Consider the following 23,480-nt stretch of genomic DNA (forward strand, 5'->3'; position numbering starts at 1 on the left):
GCAGAACCTATATCAATATAAGAGGTGATTTTTATAGCTGCTGTCATTTCACTCTTGCTTCTGCCAAGTTTCAGTCTGTTTGAAAGATTTCTCTGAAATCAGGGCTTTTACTGTTAAGGTACCAATCATATGGCTTAAGCTGCTTCCAGCACATGCGAGGACTATTCCCGCAGGCACTGATGGGAGAAATTAACAGGATGGTCTAATAGAAACACCAGCCACATTCCCTCATATGAATATATTTGAAGCAAGAATTATCCTCACACTTTGATTTGCTTAAATGTGTATGGAAATTTGCTTGTTGTCATTTTATCAGCGATGACAGCATGTAATTGCATGCACATAAGGCTGACACAAAGAAATTTGGTTTACTTCCATTACTAACCATAGACCTTATTAATACAAGAGCAAATCTGGAAATTGCTGCAGTTAGAAAATATCTCTAACTAAAAAAGTGTGTAAATAACCCTGATTATCATTCCAGTGAGTGCCACCATCACGGACAGCACTGGCCAGCATATGGAAAATTCTGTTTTGATGATGGTAAGCTCGGAGAATGATAGTCAAAATGCAACAGCAGTGTACTACACACCTGCTTTATTTGTGCATATCTCCACCTAACGGGTATGAACATCAGCACTGGCTAGTTGCATTTGATTTAGGGAGAGATGATACTTGAGATGAAAAAGCCTGTGAAGGGACAGAACCCCTCTGAGAGCACTCTATAGACTTTCCATTGACTTCACTTGCATGAGACCCACCATCCAAGGATGATCCAGACTGGAAGTATTACTTTCTGTAAATTGGACTACTTGACAGACAGTAGCCAGAGCTATTGCGCTGACACTATGAAAGTTGTTCTCCTGTATCCTCCCTGTCCCTTCCTCCTTTGACCTATGTGACATACAGATACTGGGACTGAGAAGGTGCTGTAATAATCATTCCTGAACTGTGTATGTATATTGTGCTATTTATGCAAGGTCTTTGAGAAGCTGCTGTATCTTTTTCAGTATCCCAGTCAGGTGATTGGTATCTTGGTTGTGAAACTCCTCTAGGGTTTTCCAAAAAGAGGTTCTTTTTTTAGCATGTGTTTCTCTTCCCACATTTCTGATACCATCTGTATGTATTCATGTAAAAATAAAAAAGGAAGGAAAACTGCAGAAGCTAGAAAGCAGAGAATGATACTTAGCCATCCACCTTGAATTCTGTGAACAATAAATTGGGATTGAACAGTAAATACAGATTAGTTTAGTTGCCAATGCACAAAATAATCAGACTGTAAGTTTGCAAATTCTGCTGCAGATGTACTATAAGTGATTAATGTAACCCTACCTTATTTTGAATTCATAGCACATAACAAGCAAAAAGGCCTGTTACATTACCATCACAGGCTGTGGTTATATCAGTAACAGCTTTGGCTGAGATGTCAGTGGGCATTTAAGTCCAAAGTATGCATTAGGTAAAGAAGAATGAGTAATGTTTGGGATTACCATAGGCATGATTGTTATTAGTCTCTTTGTACTTACAGAGACTGAGCAATATTCACTTGCTCCAAGTAATTTGGCAGTCACAGCTGCTGGAAATATTTGTATGTGTTCTGTGGAAAAGACTCTAACGGGCTGTGGTTATAAAATGTAAATTGTTCAAAGCAAGCAAATGTAACTTCTACTTATTTCCATGGGACTAATAATTCACGTAAGCCTACAATTTACTGCAAGTTATGTTTCCTGTATTTCATGCAACTTCTACAGTACTGAAGCACGTGACCTGATTGTGACTGCAAAGCCCACGTGCATTCGACATCGTGTATCAGTTTGAAAAATACAGTACGTGTATACTGGGGACACAAGCAGCTGAAAGAACTTTGGTCAAACAAGCTGTTAAGAAAAGTCTGTTTTGGCAGAAATTTTGACAATCCTGTGGCTGAACAACCAATGCTGTTCTCAGACCAAGTCCAACTGTACAACATCATCACACTAGAAGTGGCACACCACAGCCAATTATCATTCCAGCGTGCAGCAGCTACATCCCATGGATCTTTTCCAACCTTCCCCTTTTATGCAAGCTCTTCAGATTTGGAAAATTCATAGGTTTACTGCCTCAGCAAGAAGCACTCAGCAGTGCTGTAACTTCTTGCTGCAGCAGACTAGTTGCAAATTTAATTGTTTGCTGTACCTGTTGCACTATACTTTTTTTATGCTGTAGTCATTGTATTTCTAATTTTGGTAACTGTTTACCAGTATACATAAGGACGTACGTTACCCCTGGGGATTCTTGTACATCAGTTGTATGCATCTAAACAGTTGTCTCAGAGGTCAAAGGCAGATTATTTTGCCATAGGTTAAACATTACCAGCTACAATGTATTGGGATACTTTAAAACTTCTCCAATGGTAGCAAAGCCTACCTAGAGCTATTAGGGTGCCCTGAAACACTGTTGAAGAGTGCTGTGTTTAAAGTCAATAGCAAAACACGGGAAGACCTGAGCTTCAGAAAGCCATAGTATTAGGTTTTTTGATACTGGACTTCACAAGAAACTAGCTGAAAAAAGGAATTGGTGGTGTATGCTCCGGATCTAATTCTGGTAAGACCAGGTTAAAAACAAGAAACCAAAAAAACAAAAAAACACCCCCCACCCCAAAAAAACCGCAAACCACAAACCCTAGTCACTTTGCTAGGAATATTCTACTCTGGTAATTCCTTGAGTGAATTGACACAAACGACGCAGTCGTATAAAGGCAAAATGAATAGGTCTCTACAAAGTGAGGAGAATTTAAACTATTGAATAATGTGATCCCTTGAAATCACTGTGGCCACCTGTCATACCTGTCACTAGGGTCCCTACTGACAGTGGAGGAAAGTATTTTGTTGACCACATATTATTTGCTCATAACTGCATTTTTTTTGCAGTCCAGCAAATATTTAAGACTTTTTAACAAGCCTCTGGAAGATGCTGAGCAGCCAAGAAACAACTGAAGGGGGAGAAAAGGGGAGAGCTGTTCAAGTTGTGTTAGCTTAAGCTAGCATTTTCTGCACATCATTACTTTAATATACTTATCTTTGGATCTCTTAACAATTTAGAAAACTGCAGCAAAGCAATTTGTTGAAGATTGCACAACAAAAGAAGTATTGATCATTGTTCAAACCTATTATCCCTATCAGACAGCCCTTTTCCTTCTGGATATGTTTTTGAATTAAAAGTCAGAACTATTTATTTGGATGTATTCAGGAGATTATTCAAAAGGTTTATAGGGGGAATGGCTGGTATACACAAAGTAAGTGCCAACTATGTTCCCTTAGCTATCCTACAGTTTTCACTTAATATGACACTAAATTCTGATCTTATGTAAAGCTTTTTCGGGTGTTTCTGAGATGATGAAAATCATTCTTATCTATGGTATATATACTTACATGTCAGTAAGGGTTTCTCTTTACCCACCAAATCCCATAACCAACAGTTAATCTCTTCATATTGAAATATCACAACGAGGTCCAAAAATGATCACAGGGATTTTTTTTTCAATGTGGAAGGCAATGTAGTTGGAGCCAATACCTCTTCTGGTAACGTTTATAACCTAAGCATCAAAATGAGCACAGCTTAAGGGAAGAAAGAGAAGGAAACAGAGGTGAGTGGCCAAGGTCATGACCTCTTAGAGAAGAATCAAGGACAGAATGCAGCTTTCTGATTCCCAGCCAAGTTTCCAATCCGTCACCAAAGCAAATACTTCTCCTTTTGTGTTACTCTTTAATACCTATTAATAATTTACTATTTTAATTTCATGTAAGAAGCTAACGGTCTTACTATTTTTTATTTCTCTTTAGAAAAGCAAAGAAATAGAAACTTGTATTAACTGTGTGATCCTACACTATTAAAAGTAAGCTCCAATATTCTGACATGGTAGTGATTTAAAAATAAAAGTACTTGGGAATTCTTGGGATCTGTAAACTTTAATAGAGGGATAGAGCCAAAACCACCAAGCAATTAATGCATTGTTTCTTTTGGGCAAGACAATTAGCCATATGATACAGAGATGAAGCATATACTAATAATGAACACTGGAAGAGATCCAGACTAGTTCACTGGACTCACTAGTTCAGTTTTAAACAGTAAATCTAATAGGATTCAGCACAGTCATTGTATTGTTCCACAAACTTTGTTCACATTGAGTAACACAGAAGGATGCAGGTAGCTTCAATACATTTACTAGAAGTAATCACTTAATTAAATAGTTTTTGCAAAATCCAGTCCTGAGAAAGTAGACAGAGAAGGGCAGAAATAATACTTATATTGATTCCAACATGGGATTTTTATTTTTCCAAACTCTCATCAGACTAAATGGAGAGACAGGTTTTTTTCATCTTATAAGAAGTAAGACTTAATTTACAGTAATAGCTTTGGATTTATCAAAATAAAACTCTACATCCAAAGAGAGCTAGCATATACTCAATCCTACCTTTAACACAGCTTGACACTGTCTCCCATGGAAATCAGTGAGAGCCATTCTAGTTAATTTGTTGGATGAGATCTCTGAATACTATGACATTTGGGGCAGGCCTAAAAAACAGAGGGGCACACTAGAAAGAAACAAAATGTAGGTCTAGGTTTTTCTTTCATACTCTAACATCCAACTTTTTAATGTAATGTTGAGATTGCTAACAGAGAAAGGCAGGCGACATTATAAATTAAAACCCCCTTTCCCCTCTCCCCTAAAAATGTACTTACACCATTATTTTACTTTAAATTAGTAAATCTATTTCCTAAATACTCTGTTATGTACAGAGACCTAGAAAGGGATATCTTTGTAATGGGTTTAAAAGATAATTGCATAGCTCTATACATTTTTCCTAATCAAAATCTGATATCATTTTCTAAATATGAAGTGATGTGTTCAAAAATTCATGTTAGTTGAAAAGCCAGTTTTATTTATACACTGAATTATAAATTATGGGTTCACATCTACTTCCCTTATGAGTGGCAACACTCCCACTGACTGCAAAGAGAATGGGTTCAAGCAAATTGCTAGGCAGCAGATTTTCCCAATCTCATTCCTTTTCCTAACAGGCATATGGTAGTCTCATGATGTTTGTCTGCATCTCAGGTAATACGCATACATATGAGAAAGAAAATCCTCCCTGTAAAATACATTGTATTCTGCAACTGGGCTGTGACTAATGTCCTCTATCTGCATTTATGAACAGAGTATTTGGTCTTAATATGACAGGATCATGCTCTCTCCATATCCATGCTACCTTTCAGCATAGGCAGGACAAGTTTGACGGCCTAATGGGGTATCCTCTCCTTGAAGATCCAGAGTTCCCATACTTTCATTAACTTGACATTGATACAAAGTGCCTTTCCTTCTACCAGTCCTTTATACAACTATTTGTTCATTGCACCCCTCGCTAAGGGTTGACTCACATAAAAGAAAAGAGGTAGGAGCTATTTCTTTAGATCAAGCAATAGAAGAGTCTGATTTCTAAGGATTTAGGATCATAACTTTGGTAATGATCCCTGTTGAGAGGAAAATCTGAGAGCCTGAGCAGTTAAGAGTGCATCATCATGCAAATGCACAGAGGATCACGGTGAAGATTATTAGAGTAACCTTAATTCTGCCTTCTTTACCCTTGGAGTGCTTAACTTCAAAGCATTATTTTTCTTTTAATATAGGCCTTTGGCAGTTGCAGTATTTCATAGACTGGCAAGCCAAAGAGAACTATTATAACCATCTAATTTGACCTCCTATATAAAACAGGACACAACGTCACTTGCTGCTTTTACTTTGAGCCAATTAACTAGTGTGTGACTAAGCATAACTTTCAAAGGCATTCATTTTTCACTTGAGAATTCCAAGAGATGGAGAATACATTAGTTTTCTTGCTGGTTTGTTCCAACAGTTAATCACTCCCTCTGTTTAAAAAATGTATGCTTCATTGCCTATCTGAATGATTTCATGGTCTCAGCTTCCAGCTATGGGCAATTCAGGTCTTTTGTCTTTGGACTAAAGATCCCTTTATTCACTCTGTATTTTCTCTCCATTAAGTTCAGTAAGTGTCTTAGTCTCTGTAATCAAATGATCCTAATGCATTCTTGTTGAGGAAGCTAAATAGCTTGTGCTTTTAAAGTCTCTCACTGTAAAACACTTCCTGCAGCCCTCCAAATAATTTTGAAGCTCTTTTCTGCTCCTTATTTTTTTTCTTGCATGCTTTTCAGAAACAGGAACCAGAACTGTGTGCTGTATTTCAACAGCAAATGAGAGACTGATATCAGTCACGAGTCCACCAACTGAAACCACACACACTGCCTCCCTATCTCAGCTTACCCATATATATATATATATATATATATATATACACACTTATGTATTCTTGGGAAAAAATTATGCAGCCTCTTTGGGACAGGTACAGACCTATCACATCAATGAGATTCATTTTATACTATGCTATCTGTTACATCCCCTTCTGCAAAACATTAAATACAGAAAACCAAATTCATCCAACAACAAGGCCTGCTGCCAACAATAGTAAAAGTGCAAGCAGATGGTAAGGGAAACGCTTTACCATGGGACCTGCCACTGCTACAAGGCCAGGACCCATTGTGGAAACACTGGTCCTTGCTCCAAGGATGCTCTGACCAGCCTAAGCCGGGGCGGGGGACGGACCCCGCTGGTACTGCTGCCTTTACCAGACCTGTGCCAGTCCAACCTTAGGTGTCACCTTCCTACTTCGGTATTATTTTCCTTCCAAACCTTAGTTTTTCCCCTTTCATTTCTCTTCCTGTTTCTCTTCTGCTTGAGAAGCATTTGGGGCTGCCAGATAAGACTCCATCTTCTGCAGCGTTCCTATAAACGTGTGGCCAAAAACATCAGCCAAAAGTGGTATCTTAAACAGCTGTAGTGTTGGTGCAAATTAGTTGCATCTCAGAGTTGCCCAAAGGCAATGTGTGAGGCTTGTTCTTCTGAAAGGCAAAGGTTGTAAGCAAGAGGAAGCACCAGAAGAACTTCAATTTCTATTTCTATGTTTGCTATTATTTTATGTACCCCTGTCATTAGAAGGTAATTAGAAGGAAGCTAGTTTGAATAACTGACATTACAGACCATTAGAGTTAATTCTTTCTCCAGGACAGTTAATGCCACCTTTAATACAACTAAAGAGACTGTCAGTTCGGGGAAGAGAAGGGGATACTGAAGTTATTCCTTCTTTTTCTGTACTTTTAATGACTTGGTAATGAAGGTTGCGTGTTTGTCCCTGGGACTGAGAAAGTTGAAAAGCCAAACCTTAACTCTTTAATGTTGTATGACATCAGGGTAACTCTTTTAGCTTCCTAGGCCCATTTATTCCCTCAAAATGAATCGAACACTTCTCCCATTATCTAAATCTTTCCTATTCTTGAACAGGTTACAATCAATGATATTTAACAGTTCTGACAGAGCACTGAGCTTTTTTGCCTCTAGCCTGAATCCAGTTCAGTTCAAATGTTTTTCTGTAGTTATGTTTTTTTTCGGTGATGCATTTTCCAGTGATCTTTAATGACTTCACTGTTACATGAGATCAGTTCTGATTTCCACTTTCATTATCAAAAAATTGTTTCCATGCTTTCTACAAATATTCAGATTTAATAGTGACGTAAAAAATGTTAAGAGGCTAAAATCATTCTGATCTCCTTGGGGGAAAGTGCTGATGAAGGCTTGAAGTGTGCAAACTACAATAGTCAGCGAAAGTGCTCTCCATTCTAAAATGTGCACTTTTTAAAAAGTGAAAGTTAGTGGTTATTAGCAAATGTGCAGAAAACCCCATCACCTTTAAATAAAATGTCGTGCATAGAGCCGCACAACTTGTTCATTGTATGAAGCTCTCCACCTCTCTTTAAGCATATGATTGCCAAAATACGCTCAACTGCTTAGAAAAACGTATGCAAATAAACATCTGCAACCAGCTAGTGAAGAAAGCAGCTGTATCACCTAGAAGCGGGCAAGCTGTCTACTAGGGGGACTTGGTTCCTCTCTACTGATGGCATTTTGTGAGAGGTTTATGAATGCAGGAATCCTGGACATTCAGTCTCAGCTACAGAACTTCAAGCATTTTGTGTAGCGTGGACAAGGCTCCATTTCCTTCTGTTGTTGCACCCTGTGTAGTTGACTGATGTGAAACTATCGAATTAGATATTGCTTTTAGTTTATTTATAGAGCATTAAATAACAAAAATAGCTTTGGAGAACTTAACAAGTTCTTCTTGCTGTAAACAATAAACATCTAACTTTCAGGAATAACAAAACATTATGTTGACAAAGAATGAGGGCTGTAGCTGTGAGACAACTGATTTTTCAATTATAGCCTATCCATAATTGTGAGGGACAGTTTCCGATAAACAAACACAAGTAAAAGGCTTGGGTTTTTTGACAAAACAAAGACATTATAGTAAACAGTACTTTTTACATTTGGCAAGCTTGGCTTCTTTCAGAAAATGCCATGTCCAAAAATTCACATTTGAATAAAAATTAGTTTCACATAGCCATGACAAGATCCACGATAACTTGGTGTGGTGGGTTGACCCTGGCTGGACGCCAGGTGCCCACCAAAGCTGCTCTGTCACTCCCCTCCTCAGCTGGGCAGGGGAGAGAAAATATAACAAAAGGCTCGTGGGTTGAGACAAGGACAGGGACAGATCATTCACCAGTTACCATCATGGGCAAAACAGACTCAGCTCAGGGAAATTAATTTAATTTATTGCCAATCAGATCAGAGAAGGGTAATGAGAAATAAAACCAAATCTTAAAACACCTTCCCCCACCTCTCCCTTATTCTCAGGCTCAGCTTCACTCCCGAATTCTCTACCTCCTCCCCCCCAGCAGCGCAGGGGATGGGGAATGGGGGTTGCGGTCAGTTCATCACTCGTTGTCTCTGCCGCTCCTTCCTCCTCAGGGCGGGGACTCCTCACACTCTTCCCCTGCTCCAGCGTGGGGTCCCTCCCATGGGAGACAGTCCTCCACGAACTTCTCCAATGTAAGTCCTTCCCAGGGGCTGCAGTTCTTCATGACCTGCTCCAATGTGGGTCCTTTCCATGGGGTGCAGTCCTTCAGGAACAGACTGCTCCAGCGTGGGTCCCCCACAGGGTCACAAGTCCTGCCAGCAAACCTGCTCCAGCGTGGGCTCCTCTCTCCTCAGGTCCATAGGTCCTGCCAGGAGCCTGCTCCAGCGTGGGCTTCGCACAGGGTCACAGCCTCCTTCAGACACCCACCTGCTCCGGCGTGGGGTCCTGCATGGGCTGCAGGTGGATATCTGCTCCACCATTAACCCCATGGGCTGCAGGGGCACAGCCTGCCTCACCATGGTCTTCACCATGGGCTGCAGGGGAATCTCTGCTCCAGCGCCTGGAGCACCTCCACCCCTCCTTCTTCACTGACCTTGGTGTCTGCAGAGTTGTTCCTCTCACATATTCTCACTCCTCTCTTCTGGCTGCTCCGCAGCAATTTTTTTTCCCCTTCTTAAATATGTTATCCCAGAGGCACTACCACCATCGCTGATGGGCTCGGCCATGGCCAGTGGCAGGTCCATCTTGGAGCTGGCTGGCATTGGCTCTGTTGGGTATAGGGGAAGCTTCTAGCAGCTTCTCACAGAAGCTCTGTCTGTAGCCCCCCCCCCCCCGCTACCAAAACTTTGCCATGCAAACCCAGTACACTTGGTCACAACTCCACCTCAAAGAAGAGTTTAATTGTTCCTCTCTGCCCATTATCACACCAGCAGATCATTCATCCAAAAAAATTTGCCTGCCCTACTTACACAAACAAACTGGACGTCACATAAATAATTCACAGAATGGCAGTCTCCTCCATTAACTGCATGCTGAAAGACTCTGCCTTGAACATGAAACATGGCTGAAACTGAAATCACCGTGCTAATCTTATAGGACCAGATGGTATAAGTGCTCTGTAAATCAAAAATATACCTGACCTGTGAATGAGAAATCTAGGTTTTTTGATAGATCAAGGCATGAGGAAGCTGTTATACTCTTGTGGACCAGTTGTTTCTTAGGAGTGTGTTCAGAATGTCAGCAGGTCTGCAATGCAAACGGGAATCGAGCACAGAAACAGCTCTTGCCTAGAGAGTATTAACTAATTCACCCAAATGCCTTCTATTCCTCTTATAATGCATATTACACACTTAAAAGTCAAGAAATATCCAGGTTAAGATGGAATGTGTGATTTTAGGCTTTTGTTCATTTGATTCCACCTTTACCTAGGATGAAGGATCCAAATATATGTAGCACTCTTTCTTTCTCCTCTGGGACCTCTCATGTCTGCTCAGTGTCCTCTTTCTGTTGGGTGCTGTGGATGACAGTGCACACTGCTGCTCCCTGTAGCACTTTTAGCTTCAGCGCCAGAGTAGAGGATCACAACTGAATAAGGCAGGAAGATAATGACACAAGAGCAAGGAAACACAGAGAACACCGCAGGAGAGGAAGAGAAAGTGAAGTTTTAATGATATTCCTCTGGCACTTGATGTGGAAAAGTGGCATCCATCTTTCTTCACTCACTGTCCATGTGGTTTGAGTCAAACAAGGATGTCACGCAGAGTCAAGAAATGGGCCTAGAATAAGGTAACTGACAGTGAAAGAGAGGAAGGAAAAGGAAAAATGAGAGGATGGTGGGGATATAGGGAAGAAATAGAGAAAATTAGTAAAGAAATGGAGTGCAAATCCACAAACATGAAGAAATATACCCCCAAAAAAGGGGTGGGAGGAGGAAGACAGAGGCAGAGAGTCCAACAGGGACAGTAATAAAGTGTATAAAATTATGCAAGTTACAACTAGACCTGACCAGTTTGCTTAGAAACAAAAAGAATATGGAGTGCCTTGTGCACGCACAGAGCATGAACTGCTGTGTTCACAGGGCCACATCTCTCACCTACCACAACTTTTGACATGCATATCATACATGGCTGTAGATAAACATGTCACAAGGTGTACTAGAATTAATAGGAAAGAAAAGTATGTAGTTAAGGTGCTCCTCTACTTAGAATACCATACTATTAAATAAGATTTGAGAGATCAGGGTCTCTAGAGAGGACTTGTGTCCCTTCTGGCACAGGTGCAAACTATGAGTTCTGTTCAACCATTCGGGTGGTGAGATGGCCTCTCACCATCTCCTTCTGTTTGTACAGCTTAGCCAGGGGTTGTGCCGCCACCCTCCATCATCCATGCTCTGCTCATCCTCATTTGTCTCTACCATTCCCTCTTTTGTGGGGATGCTTGAAAATACAGAAGTGAGTAAGTGATGCAAAAACATGACTAACTCGCACGCAAATTTCTGCTGGGAAATTTGCCAGGTTGCTATGGGAAACACACACGGCATGGAGCATCTGCTCCCTGACTGTCCTCCTCTGTCCTAGCGCATTCACTTACACTCTCTGGAGGCTTACATAGACCGTCCTTGCTGACACGTGGGAATATGCTAAGAGGCTCTGCGATTCCCTTTCACAAATATTGGACGTTTTGTATCTTCACTTTCTTTTGCCCGCTCAGCCTGACGAGAAATCCGACCCATGAAAAGCGAACATGGAAAATCTACGTCCTTGTATGATGACCATTTCTGCAAGACCAAGATACAATTCGAATACATGAAAACTGGCCATAATATTGTGATGTTCGTATCGCCACTTGTAACTCAGACTTTATAAACCTAACCATCACAAACACACAAGAATCCACTGACACTTAACACACTTTTTAAAACCGGTCACCACTTAGAACACATCAATTGCAAACCTCCAGCCTTTCCTGCATGCCATCTCCCATGCCTCATACACGGCTGCAGAAAGTGGCACTTGTGATTCTTCACTCCTGTTACACCATTTTCTAAACAAACAAGCGCATCCTACAAGGGGCTCTCTTTCCCTACAGATATCCCAGCAATCCAAACAGTCTGGAAACAGCCTGTTAGTTCAACACTTCCACAGTATCTACAGTCTGGCTCATCAGATAGGAAAACAGCAAAACTGTTTCAAAGCCCAAATGTTAATCTGTGTTAGCTGGGTACAGGGTAATTTCATAGGAAGAGCGTTTCAGTCAGATACATGATCAGGACATTTTTTCCTCCTGGTTATACTTTTTCTGCAGAAGGGTATTTTCCAGTAGATGATTGAAAAAATACTCGCTTTTGGCAACTGACATGACTACATATATTAGCTCACAGACATGCTAGTGGAGATGTGTTTTCTTATTCTTATGCTTCACCTTCAATAATAATACGTATTTTCAATCCCAGGTCTTTTCAGCGGAAATTTCTGTGACCTTTACCTTTTATTTCCAAAACCTAGTGCACCATGCCCAGATTCAGACCTGTTCTCATGCTTCAGTTTTATATATGCAGCTACTCCACCTGTGCTTTCCGCACACCAGCACGCAAGATGACTTACAGGCTCCTCTGTTACTTTTCAGCATAGGGTGTTCATGAGATGTATAGGGTACATGTTTGCAGGGGCACTTTAGGCAAGCAGGTTCCACCAGAAACTTGGATTCTTGAAATTTCCACCAGAAACTTGTGACACTGGTTTCTGTTTCTTGCCCACTTCAGTCACTCCGCAAAAGTAGTCTCGGGGAAATGCATAATTGTCTCATATGCAGTACTTTAAATAAGCCACTTGTTAGCTGCTGCTTGAACTGCACGTGCAATTTTATTATTAAGACCTGGTACTGCTACATTTTAACAGCCTTTACTCCTGCTGGTCCCTGTACATGCTTTATAATATTATTTATAGCATTTACAATCCGGCAGTGTTCCAGCACTTCCACACAGAAACGAGGAAGTCTTTCTCTCAGTCTGCAAGACCACCAAACAGCACTGCCAGCTTCAGATCACACGGCAAATCCCTGGGACATCCTATGTAATGAAAAATGACACAGTTAGGCAGTAACACCACTTTATTTTTCATTCTCCACAATTCATAGTTAACACGTCTGGATACTGAACATACGCTTCCTCTATTTCCTCTGTTCCTCTATCTCAGTGAGAGCTACTAATGATACAATTTGAAACATGCAGTACCCATTCAGAAGTAGCCTATGACACAGAAAAGCAGAGAGAAAAAACAGATACCCCTACCTTTCCTATGGTACCATGCTTTTCTCCACCAGGAGTTTAATCCTGATTACTTGCATTACAGCAGAACCTGGCCCTACATACTAAGCGTATCCATATTGTGCCAGGCGCTGTACGCATAGAGCGGAAACAGAGTGCGTAACAAAATGAAGAGGCGTAATTTGCCGGTCGGCGTGGTAAACTCAGCAGTTACGTGTTTCTCAAGACCTATAAGGGTGTCACAGGAGCGTCTGAGGCACTGTTGAAGAAAGAAACAGCGTGTCATGAAATTGTAAAAGGGAAGCTCCTTCCACACTGGAGGGAATTCTTGTACAGGATTCAGAAATACTTAAAGATTTAAGACAGTCAGTTCTGCCTTCTGAATGCAAATCACCGATCTTACTACAAAAACAAGCCCGGCAGTTTTGACTACCCAGGCAAAATACAGACTTCATTTCATTATATCTAAAAGTGGGTAGAAAAAAAAAAATATTTTAATTAATAATGTAAAGAAGGACAGAGTGATCCAGCTGGAGAACAATTCACTACATATATTAGTGCATCATAGAAAAACATCACAGAGATGACACAGGAAGGGGCAGGAGTTATCAACCTGATGAAAAAATGTATTATGTTGCTCCTGGCGGATGATTCTACTATTCAGTAACTTGCTTATATTGGTGTAATTTTCAACACAAGTAGTTATTATATTGAGACTTCATTTTCTTTTTCTAGCAGAACTGCTGCATTTTACACTAACAGCAGCACTTTAAAGTTTTATTTATCCACAAATTTTTTTCACTGAGTCTGGCATCGCATGAACTGTTTTCGAAAAGAAAAATCAGAGGTGGAAGATGAGCGTTGCAACAACATCTTTTCTTTCTTTCTAGTGATCGTGCTATTTCTCTAAAATTCAGACCCCTAGATGTTTAAACAGCAGAAAGTAAGTGGCGGCGTACAGCAGATTTTGGCAGGCAGCCGCGTTTCCCTCTCCGTGGCAGGCAGAGGACACAACAACGCACCCCGAGCCTCTAACCACACACCCGTGCCACAGCACAGCAGTTACCCCACAGCGATAACGGGACTCCGCGAGCCGGGGGGCGCCCGCCAACGCACACTGGCCAGGTAACCGCTTTTTAAAAATCCCGCCGAAATTACCCCGCCCCGCCCCGCCCCGCCGGGCCGGGCCCTACCGCTCCTTTCGGAGAGCCGCGACGCCGGCGCGGGCCCCGGCCGCAGGGCCCCGCTGCCGCCTCACGCTCCCGCGCCGCCGCCGGGCGCGAGCGCCCCTTCCCGCCCGCCGGGGCGTGTCCGGCGCGCGGCCCCGCCCCTCCGAGGGCCGCTCAACGGCGCAGGGCCGCGTCGCGCGCTTCCTTCACGTCGCGTTCCCCCTCTCCCGCCCGGCATCCGGCTCGGGGCCGGGGCCGGGGCCGAGCCCGCGCCGCGCTCGCCTCCGTGCGCCGCCAGGCGGGGAGGCGCCGCCGGGCTCGCACACGCGGGCGCAGGCGCGGTGGGGCGGGTGCCCGCGGCGCGGCGGGAGCGGCTGCCCGGCGCCCGTTCGGCGAGGGCCGCCCCCGGGCGCCGCGGCGCGCGCCAGTGCTCCCCTCCCCCGCCCGGCCGCCGCCGCCGCCGCCGAGCGGGCCCCCCGAAAAGGGAGATGGAGCCGGCGCGCTCCCTCCGCTCCCCTCCCCACCTCCTCCGCCTCCTCCACGCTCCCCGGCACAGGCGCGCCCTGCTCGCACCGCGCATGCACGTACCCCCGCCCCCGGCGCGCGCGCGCGCACTGAGTGCTCGTGCAGGAGGCGGCGGTGACGGCCGGAGAGACGCGCGCAGACCCCCCCCCCAGCCCCCCTCCCCAAATTCCCCCCTCCTCCCTCCCTCCCTCCCTCCCTTCCCCCCCTCCCCGGCCCCCTCCCGCGCGGCGGCAGCGGCGGCAGCGGCAGCCCCCCGCGCTCCCCGGGAAGTGCGGTTCCGCGCGCGCGCGGGCGGCAGGTAAGCGCGAGCCCTCTCTCCATTCCCCCCCCGCCCCCCCCGCCCAACGGCAGGGCCGCCGTTGCGCTGCGCGCGCGCGCTCTCCCTCGCGCGCCCCCCTCCCTCCCTCCCTCCCCCGCTCGCTGCCGCCGCCGCCTCCAGCAGCCCCGGCTGCTGACGGCCGCAGCCGTTAAAGCCCAGGCAGCTCGCGCTGGGTGAGATGGAGGCGCCGCGGGCGCGCCCGCCGCCACCGTCAGCAGCTCGGAGCCGTCGCGCGCCTGCCTCCCGCGCGCGCGGCGGGCGGGCGGGGGGAGGGCGAGGAGGAGGAGGAGGAGGACACGTCCAGTGACGGCTGCGCACGTTGGGGCGCGCGGGCCCCGCGCGGCGGCGGCCGCAACAAAGGGGCGCGCGGCCGCGGCCTGGCGGCAGGAGCCCGGCGGCGCCTGGGCCGGCGCTGCCGCCGCCACCGGCGGGGCGGGCGCCGCGCGAGAGCCGTTGGGGCGAGGGGGAGGGGAGCGCCGTCCCCGCGCAGCCCCGTGAGGCGGCGCGGGGCGGGAGGAGCGCCGGGCTCGCTCCGGAGAGAGGCCGCCTGCTGCTCGCGGGCGCCCCCGACGACGGGCCGGGAGCGCGGGCGTCGTCTCCCTGCCGCAGGGCCGCGCCGGCAGCCGCGGGCCCCCGGCGGTGGCGGCGCGGGTTCCCGTGGCGGCGGCGAGCGGGCCGCGGCGGCCCGGCAGGGCCGGGCCCCGCCGGGAACCCGCCTGCGCCGCGTCCTCGCCGGCGGGTGCATGGAGCAGGCGTGCGCCTGGCTGCCTCTGCGGTCACGGGCACGGCAGTCAGCGCCGCGCCAGTGCGCCTTCAGAGCCGTGAGAGCTAACGTGGCGAGGCACCGAGCGTGTCTCGGGTGGCGGCGGCAGGAGCTGCGCGAGCAGTTACAACCCCAGACACGGTTCCCCCCGGTTCCTGTGGTGGTAACGGCAGTGTAACAAGTGTGTGTCGGGATAATGACCGTTACCCCGCGGAAGAATAAGTGACCCAGTGGCAACGGGAGTTTCCCCCTGCCTTGAGTCCGTGCTGGAGGTGTTCTGGTCAAGTGCCTACCCGCTCCTCTCGCAGAGTAGCAACTTTGTTTCTTTCACCAATTACACACCCCTCTGTACTCAGCAACACTGTTTTCAGCCAATTACTTCTCCTGTAGTTGCTGCTCGCTTAGTAAGGCTCAACAGAATTGTAGCAAAATTGCATATTGTTCACAAAACAGGGTGGGATTGCTGCGAGATTATTAGCAGTGACGCTTTGCTCTTTGCTTAAAAGGAAAGCAGCGTTTCGCCCAGTTTACAAAGAATTCTAAACGGATCCTGTTGAAATAGTTGTTTGTCCTGCCCTCGTCGGTCCTGGATTGATACCTCATCCTGGGGCCATAGACCCAGACAGCCCAGAAAAATACAGTGTTTCTTGGTTTTGTTTTCTTTTCTTTTGTGCATTCCAAACATTTATGCACTTTCTATCTGGCTGTCTTAACATCTGATTACGTAGGACTGAGAAAAGAATTTTGGCTTTCCTCAATTTTTTTTTGTAGCCAGTGGCACTATATGCTGAGATGCCAGGCAAAGGTATTTGTAGGGAGCCAAGTGTTCCCATACCATGTTAAACACCCAGCACCCAGAGTGGAAGTTGCACACTTGTCATCTGCGTCCATTTCGTATATGGTCAAGGACAAATTAGAATTTAGGAAAGAAGTAGCTCTGTGCCAGGTGATGGAGGATTTGTTCTGAACAAAATATTAAATTTCTCTCCTCTCCGCTGCATTTCCTGCTTCTGTCACAACTCGATGTCTGTGGGAGACTAGGATCGAATAATTTAAATTATGCGTTTCGCATTGTCCTTCTGCTGTTCAAGGATCTCCATTGTTTGGAGATCTGGTATCCTTGGTGTCTCTTTCCCTGGTCCTGGATGTGCATCGATCCACAGCCTGCTCTGCTGTCCTTTGGGATGCTTGTTCTGCTTGCCAGACCCTCCGCTCGGCTTGCTCAGCTCACTAATTCAGCAGAAGACTAGTCACCTTTTTGATGGGTTGGTTACTGGGTTAATGCTGTTGATTCCTGTAGAGGCTTTTCAGACTTTTAGATGTAGTGCAAAATAAGTAGCAGGAAAGTGGAGTCAAGGAAGTGACGTAGCCAGAGGAAAGTAAAAACATGGTTTATGACAACAGCGCTATCGGATCAGTTTATGCAGTCATCGGTAGAACCAGTCAAAATGGCTGGGTATTTTAACAGTGCATTTTTAAAAATTTTAAATAATTGAAAATGCTGTGTTTTAACACGCAAGTTTAAAACAATTTTTGGAATAGATTTTATAATTTCTTAAAATGTTATTATCTTCCTGTCTTTCAGGCTGAAGGTGGCCCATTGTAAGGGTTAATCATCTGACATTTAATAAGCATTTGTTCAGAAAATTTCCTGCATTGTTCATGGTAAGGCTTATATTTGATGTTTCACATTTAGTTTGTTATGCTGATACATTTGGAGTATTTCTTATACATTTTTTAGTATTAACATTTCCTTTGGCTATAAGAATGACTTCTACTGCAGTTGGATCATACCTTTACTGGGAATTGCAGCTTCACAGAGGAAGTTTCCAGTTTTGGATAACTGAATCAATAAATATTTGAATAAATTAATATATTGATACAAAAAATTATCCTTTATAAATCACTATGTGACCTGTAAAGTGTATAACCTAAAGAAAGAACTTTATGTAGTCAGAATTTCAAAAGAAGTTTGAGTAATGCGTTTATAATCTGAAAGTCATATGAAGCAAAAAAATGTATATGGCAATTCTTTTAGTGTGTAAATGACATCAGCTGTTGGGATTTTATGACTTAGACTACTTTATAAAAATTACACAAGTTTCCCTTGTTATTTTACAGGAGTTTTTCATCAGTATGTCTGAAACCATTAAATATAATGACGACGATCACAAAACTGTGTTCCTGAAAACATTAAATGAACAACGTTTGGAAGGAGAATTTTGTGACATAGCTATCGTGGTTGAAGATGTTAAATTCAGAGCACATAGGTGCGTGCTTGCTGCCTGCAGTACCTACTTCAAAAAGCTTTTCAAAAAACTGGAAGTTGATAGTTCATCAGTAATAGAAATAGATTTTCTTCGTTCTGATATTTTTGAGGAAGTTCTTAATTACATGTATACTGCAAAGATTTCTGTTAAGAAAGAGGATGTAAATTTGATGATGTCTTCAGGCCAGATTCTTGGTATTCGGTTTCTGGATAAACTCTGCTCTCAGAAACGTGATGTATCTAGTCCTGAAGAAAACACACAGTCCAAGAGCAAGTACTGTCTAAAAATAAACCGTCCTATGGGGGAACCTAATGATACCCAAGATGATGAGGTGGAAGAAATTGGAGATCATGATGATAGTCCATCAGATGTGACGGTGGAAGGAACTCCCCCAAGTCAGGAAGATGGAAAATCACCTACCACTACCCTGAGAGTGCAAGAGGCGATTCTGAAAGAGTTGGGAAGTGAAGAGGTTCGAAAAGTAAACTGCTATGGCCAAGAAGTAGAGCCTATGGAAACAACTGAATCAAAAGACTTAGGATCGCAGACCCCTCAGGCTTTGACATTTAATGATGGCATAAGTGAAGTGAAAGATGAACAGACACCAGGCTGGACCACAGCAGCTGGGGATATGAAGTTTGAGTATTTGCTTTACGGTCACAGGGAACACATTGTATGTCAGGCTTGTGGTAAGACCTTTTCTGATGAAGCACGACTGAGAAAACATGAAAAGCTACACACTGCTGATAGACCATTTGTTTGTGAAATGTGTACAAAGGGCTTTACCACGCAAGCTCATTTGAAAGAGCACCTGAAAATACACACAGGTTACAAGCCTTACAGTTGCGAGGTATGTGGAAAGTCTTTTATTCGTGCACCAGATCTAAAAAAGCATGAAAGAGTTCACAGTAATGAGAGGCCATTTGCATGCCATATGTGTGATAAAGCTTTCAAGCACAAGTCCCACCTCAAAGACCATGAAAGAAGACATCGAGGAGAGAAACCTTTTGTCTGCAGTTCCTGCACTAAAGCATTTGCTAAAGCATCTGATCTAAAAAGGCATGAGAACAATATGCACAGTGAAAGAAAACAAGTTACTACAGCCAATTCCATCCAGAGTGAAACAGAACAGTTACAGGCAGCAGCTATGGCTGCTGAAGCAGAGCAGCAATTAGAAACTATAGCCTGTAGTTAAAAACTAAAGCAGAAACTTTATCAGAAATAATATAAGAAATTAAACTGAACAAAATCTATTGTTGGTATACGTTTAGACTGAGAATTATCTTTTCAAGAGAACATATTTTTAGAGGATTTGAATGCTACATAGCAACACATAGCATTGCTTGGTTAGGTATTTTAAAACATTTCAGAGATGGGTATTCTTGGAATATGAAATAGTTTTGTTGTCGTTAGCAGTACAATGCACTAATACCTGATATAATTTGAGAATATGATCAAGTTCTCTATAAAACAGGGATCATCACCGGCTGATGTTTTGTTTCATCCAGTATGGAATACTGCATACGATGTAGACATCGAAATCAGTGACTTATGTTTAAAAACACTGAGATCTCAGAAAATAACAACTATGGAAAGAAAATACTTGTTTTTCATAATTTTGAAAGTGTTATGCCTACAATTTTTGAGAAACAGATGTTGATTCCCTAAGCTTTTTAATTCCTCCTTTTTTCACCTAATGTAGGTGCTAGAGGTTGGTACAATAGAGTGTAAGGGGGGATGGTGATCAAAATGAAATTGCTTCTTATTCCATTCCCTCAGATATCTTCTTATTTTAATCAAGGTGGCAAGTTTAATGAAATACTTGCTTTCCTGAAAAAACTGCATTATTCACAGTGGTCCTGGCTGGCAAAGCAGAAGGGTTGTGGCATTCACCAATCCCTTCTGTGGGGAAAAGAGTCTGCCTCGTTTGTTTCTATGTTCACTCCTATGCGGGCCCTGGAGATGGGACAGAGTCACAAAGGCAAAAGGGTGCAGCGTGGAGAAGGAGATATTTTCCTTACTTGGACCCAATAGAAATTAGTTAAAGCTAGTACAGCCTGAGGCTGTAGTTTTTATTATGCAGCTTTCAGTTCACCTAACCTAGCACAGATAAGGCAAAGGAGTGTTTCTGGCAGCACAGGAGGATTAGCTGCACTGGCGAGTGACAGGGTGTCACTGCCGGACCTCCGGAGTTGCAGAGCACAGCCACGGGCTATCTCGTACCTGCCTGCACTGTTCCGGCTGGGTTTTGTGTCGTGGCTGCTTGTACCAGCTAATAGGTCCCGTTCAAGTTTAAAAACTTTTGCCTTCTGACACACCACCTCTCAGCAAAAGGGAGACTTCAGTGAGTGATTTCAGTCATAATTGATCCAGAATCAGTGTTCACAAAGAGTCTGTTACTTAGAGTTGCCTATTTTTTTTTCAGACAAGCTAGGGTAGATGCTGCTAATTTAACTGTTAACCCACAGAGTCAACAAAATACGTGGTCTTTGGATTGCAGTCTGCTACGTGTAGTCAACAAGAGAAGACACAATAACAGTGGTAATGTAATCCAAAGGGATATCGAGCCTTCATTTTAAATTTGTAAATACTACAACTGTTGTCAAAACTTCATTTGAAGTTGGAATGGGAAAAAAACCGCGCTCTTGGGCACGTGGTTGGATAACATGGGTCACTTGCGATACCTATAGCATATGAAAGTGTTAGACCAGTTTCTGGTAAGTTACTGTGTGGTAGATCACATCTTGCTTTTCTAAATAGAAATTGAAAATAGCGTTTTTGGAACTGTTATATGGAACTTTGGTTATTGTTTTTTGTTTGGTTGGGTTTTTTTACAGCTTCATTATTCATGTACTCATCAGGTTAAGCAGTTATCTTAAAATGCCAATAATTGTTTGAAAGCTGGTCTGTAAATAAAACATGAACTTAATATTTTAGAAAATGTAAACTTTGGACCTTTACCAATATATTTTTTTAAAATGTTGCTTCATTTTACATTCAGTAATATTAGTTTGTAAACAAACTATACATTTTGTATCTGTGCAACATCAGAGGATGTGTATTCATTGCATTTTATTGGTTCTCTTGAGGAACATGATAAATGACCATTGTTAAAATGTTTTACTGTATATGATCATAGATATAAAGATAGTAGGTCCAAAATGGGATCTACTTTTTTTTTCTAAATATATTAGTCTCGTTATGTTTTCTTATCTAAAATTGTGTTCACTTTTTCTTAGATGATAAAATTGGGATTGATAAGTCTGTACAAACCAGATCTGTTGTGATAAGAGTTCAAAAATGTAGAAGATGAAGAAAGTAAATTTTCTCTAGGCCTCCTATGAAGAGTGCAAGAAGTAATGAGCTTAATTACAGCAGTGAACATTTACATTAGACATTAGGAAAAACTTTTAAAGGATTGAATAATAAATTATTAGAACAGAATGCCTGGGGAGGCACTGCAATCTCCACTAGTGGTGATATTCAAGAATGGGTTAGGCAAACATCTGTTAGGAATGATTTAAATATAGTTAATTCTGCCTTGAAGCTGAGGGATAAGCTAAACAACCTCTCAAGAAGAGCCTCATTGGTTTTTTTGGAAAGTAATAAATGAAAATGGAGCTCACTCTGGGACAGCAGAGCTTGAATGGAAAGACAGAGCTTAAGGCTTACAGTTAAAGGAAGTTGCCCTCTGACATTTAAGCATAAGCAGTCAGGCTGTGAATTTGAAATTGTTATAGAAAAGCAGGCTTGCATTAAAAGACGCACAACTGAAAGTGTGATAACACTGTGTTTTACATCAGAGTGAATTCTGCTATTGTTAAAGCTTGCAGCTATAAGAATTATACAAGGTTACAGCTATAAGGGTTGCATGATGTTTGTAGCTTTTTAAAACTGGGAGAGATTGATATTATACATACTCTAATACAAAAGTGTGCAGAGGCAGGAACAAATGTTATTGTTGCATGTTCCTTGGACAGGCATAAACACGTTACATGAGACTTGGTCTTAACAGTCTGTCATAGGAACAAATTCAGTAAAACCAATGGAATTGCTCCCATGTCAAAGGTTTTGAAGGGGGCCTCGGCCTCTAACTAGTTTTTAGCTGCTTAAGAGTCAGAAGACTGCTGTATGTTCCTGAGACCACTAATGACAATATTGATCAAGAAGCCAAAGGCTCAATTACTTTTGTGAAGTTGAGAATTTTATTGGCAATTTCTACTACCACTTTCTGTTTTAAGGATGTGAACTTACCTCATTTCTTCTTTTTTTTTAAAGCCAATAGATAATTTTTTCTTCCCTTCCCAATTGTTCTTATTCAAGACACAGAGAAGGCCTAGAATACTTAAGCTTAAAATTTTGGAAAAGGTTTCAGAAAGGAAATGTGGAGGTAACCTTAGCTGTACATTATTGTTAATGTGTTCTAAATTAATCCTGTTCATTGTGTACATTCCGAAGTGATGTTGGCTTATATGTTATGAGGGTCTGTCTGTGAAGTTCAGGTAAATCTGTCCGCACCTTAAGATGCTACTGCTCCCAGCTGTCTCCTGTCTGTGCTGGAAGATGCCATGTACAGAAGCAGACGTATGTCAGCTCCAAGCCACAGAGGTTTTCCAGCATGATAAACTGTAAGCTATGAGCTGTGTTGATTGAGGAATTGGCAAATTTTTGTTTTTGCTTTTACAAGGATGGCAACATATTTCAGAGCTTGTGAGATGGTGGATGAAATTCTGTCCAATTAATGGGAATTTTGCTGTTGACTTTATTGGGCCAGAGTAGCCTAATATTCCTGCCAAGGTTTCCAACAGCGGGCAAATTAGCTAATTGCTGTGTGTGCAGGAATGACAGAATGCTATAGAAACATAGATGGCTAAAATAAAATTAGATATGAATTAATTGTTTTTCTCAGAATTAAGTAGCAAAAATACCATGCATGGAATTAGTCCTAAACATACACTTCTCCGTCTATGGTTTGTGAAATTGGAGTCATGTCTTTAATATACATAGGACATAAAAAACTGTAACTTTTTTGGCTTATACTGAACATCTGCCCATGTTATGATGTTAGGTGACTAAGTGACTTCAGTGGAACTCTCTGTGTATTGGAATGAAGTATATGAATACGTGCTTGCATGACCAGGGCTTGCATGTATACAATGCAACATGTTAGTTGATGTGCAATGAGGTTCTTCTGGTCACCCAAATGGGTCTATATGGCCAACACCAGTTGAGATGCCAAACCAGAGTCATCTCAGTTGCAAAAAGATCTAAATATTAAGGACGTATAACTATTTAGTTAAAAGCCTTTGTGTTTTAAAAAACTAAATAACTTAGAGTGAAAAGAAATATTGAAAGAAGAACTT

At 43.1% G+C, this 23,480-nt stretch overlaps 1 protein-coding gene and 1 long non-coding RNA gene across 4 annotated transcripts; one reads left to right on the forward strand and one right to left on the reverse strand.

The window, feature by feature from the left end:
• Positions 1-8,946: 8,946 nt before the first annotated feature.
• LOC142406044 (uncharacterized) lies at positions 8,947-14,236 on the reverse strand. Of its 2 annotated transcripts, none has more exons than XR_012774415.1 (4): positions 12,826-14,236; positions 11,397-11,583; positions 10,232-10,391; positions 8,947-9,573 (listed from the first exon to the last, which is right to left on the reverse strand). It is a non-coding gene; the product is annotated as an uncharacterized LOC142406044 (long non-coding RNA). The 2 variants fall into 2 exon arrangements; XR_012774414.1 differs by lacking the exon at positions 8,947-9,573 and adding an exon at positions 9,953-10,052.
• A 439-nt stretch (positions 14,237-14,675) lies between these two features.
• Positions 14,676-21,294, forward strand: ZBTB14 (zinc finger and BTB domain containing 14). Of its 2 annotated transcripts, none has more exons than XM_075494409.1 (3): positions 14,676-15,063; positions 17,433-17,512; positions 17,969-21,294. In XM_075494409.1, exons 2-3 carry the CDS (start codon positions 17,510-17,512, stop codon positions 19,310-19,312), a joined length of 1,347 nt encoding a protein of 448 aa, XP_075350524.1. In that variant the 5' UTR covers positions 14,676-15,063; positions 17,433-17,509; the 3' UTR covers positions 19,313-21,294. The 2 variants fall into 2 exon arrangements, with proteins under 2 accessions (XP_075350524.1, XP_075350525.1); XM_075494410.1 differs by lacking the exon at positions 14,676-15,063 and adding an exon at positions 15,749-16,028.
• Positions 21,295-23,480: the final 2,186 nt, after the last annotated feature.

The sequence above is a fragment of the Mycteria americana genome, chromosome 2 (genome assembly GCF_035582795.1).
Source record: "Mycteria americana isolate JAX WOST 10 ecotype Jacksonville Zoo and Gardens chromosome 2, USCA_MyAme_1.0, whole genome shotgun sequence".
Lineage (NCBI taxonomy): Eukaryota > Metazoa > Chordata > Aves > Ciconiiformes > Ciconiidae > Mycteria > Mycteria americana.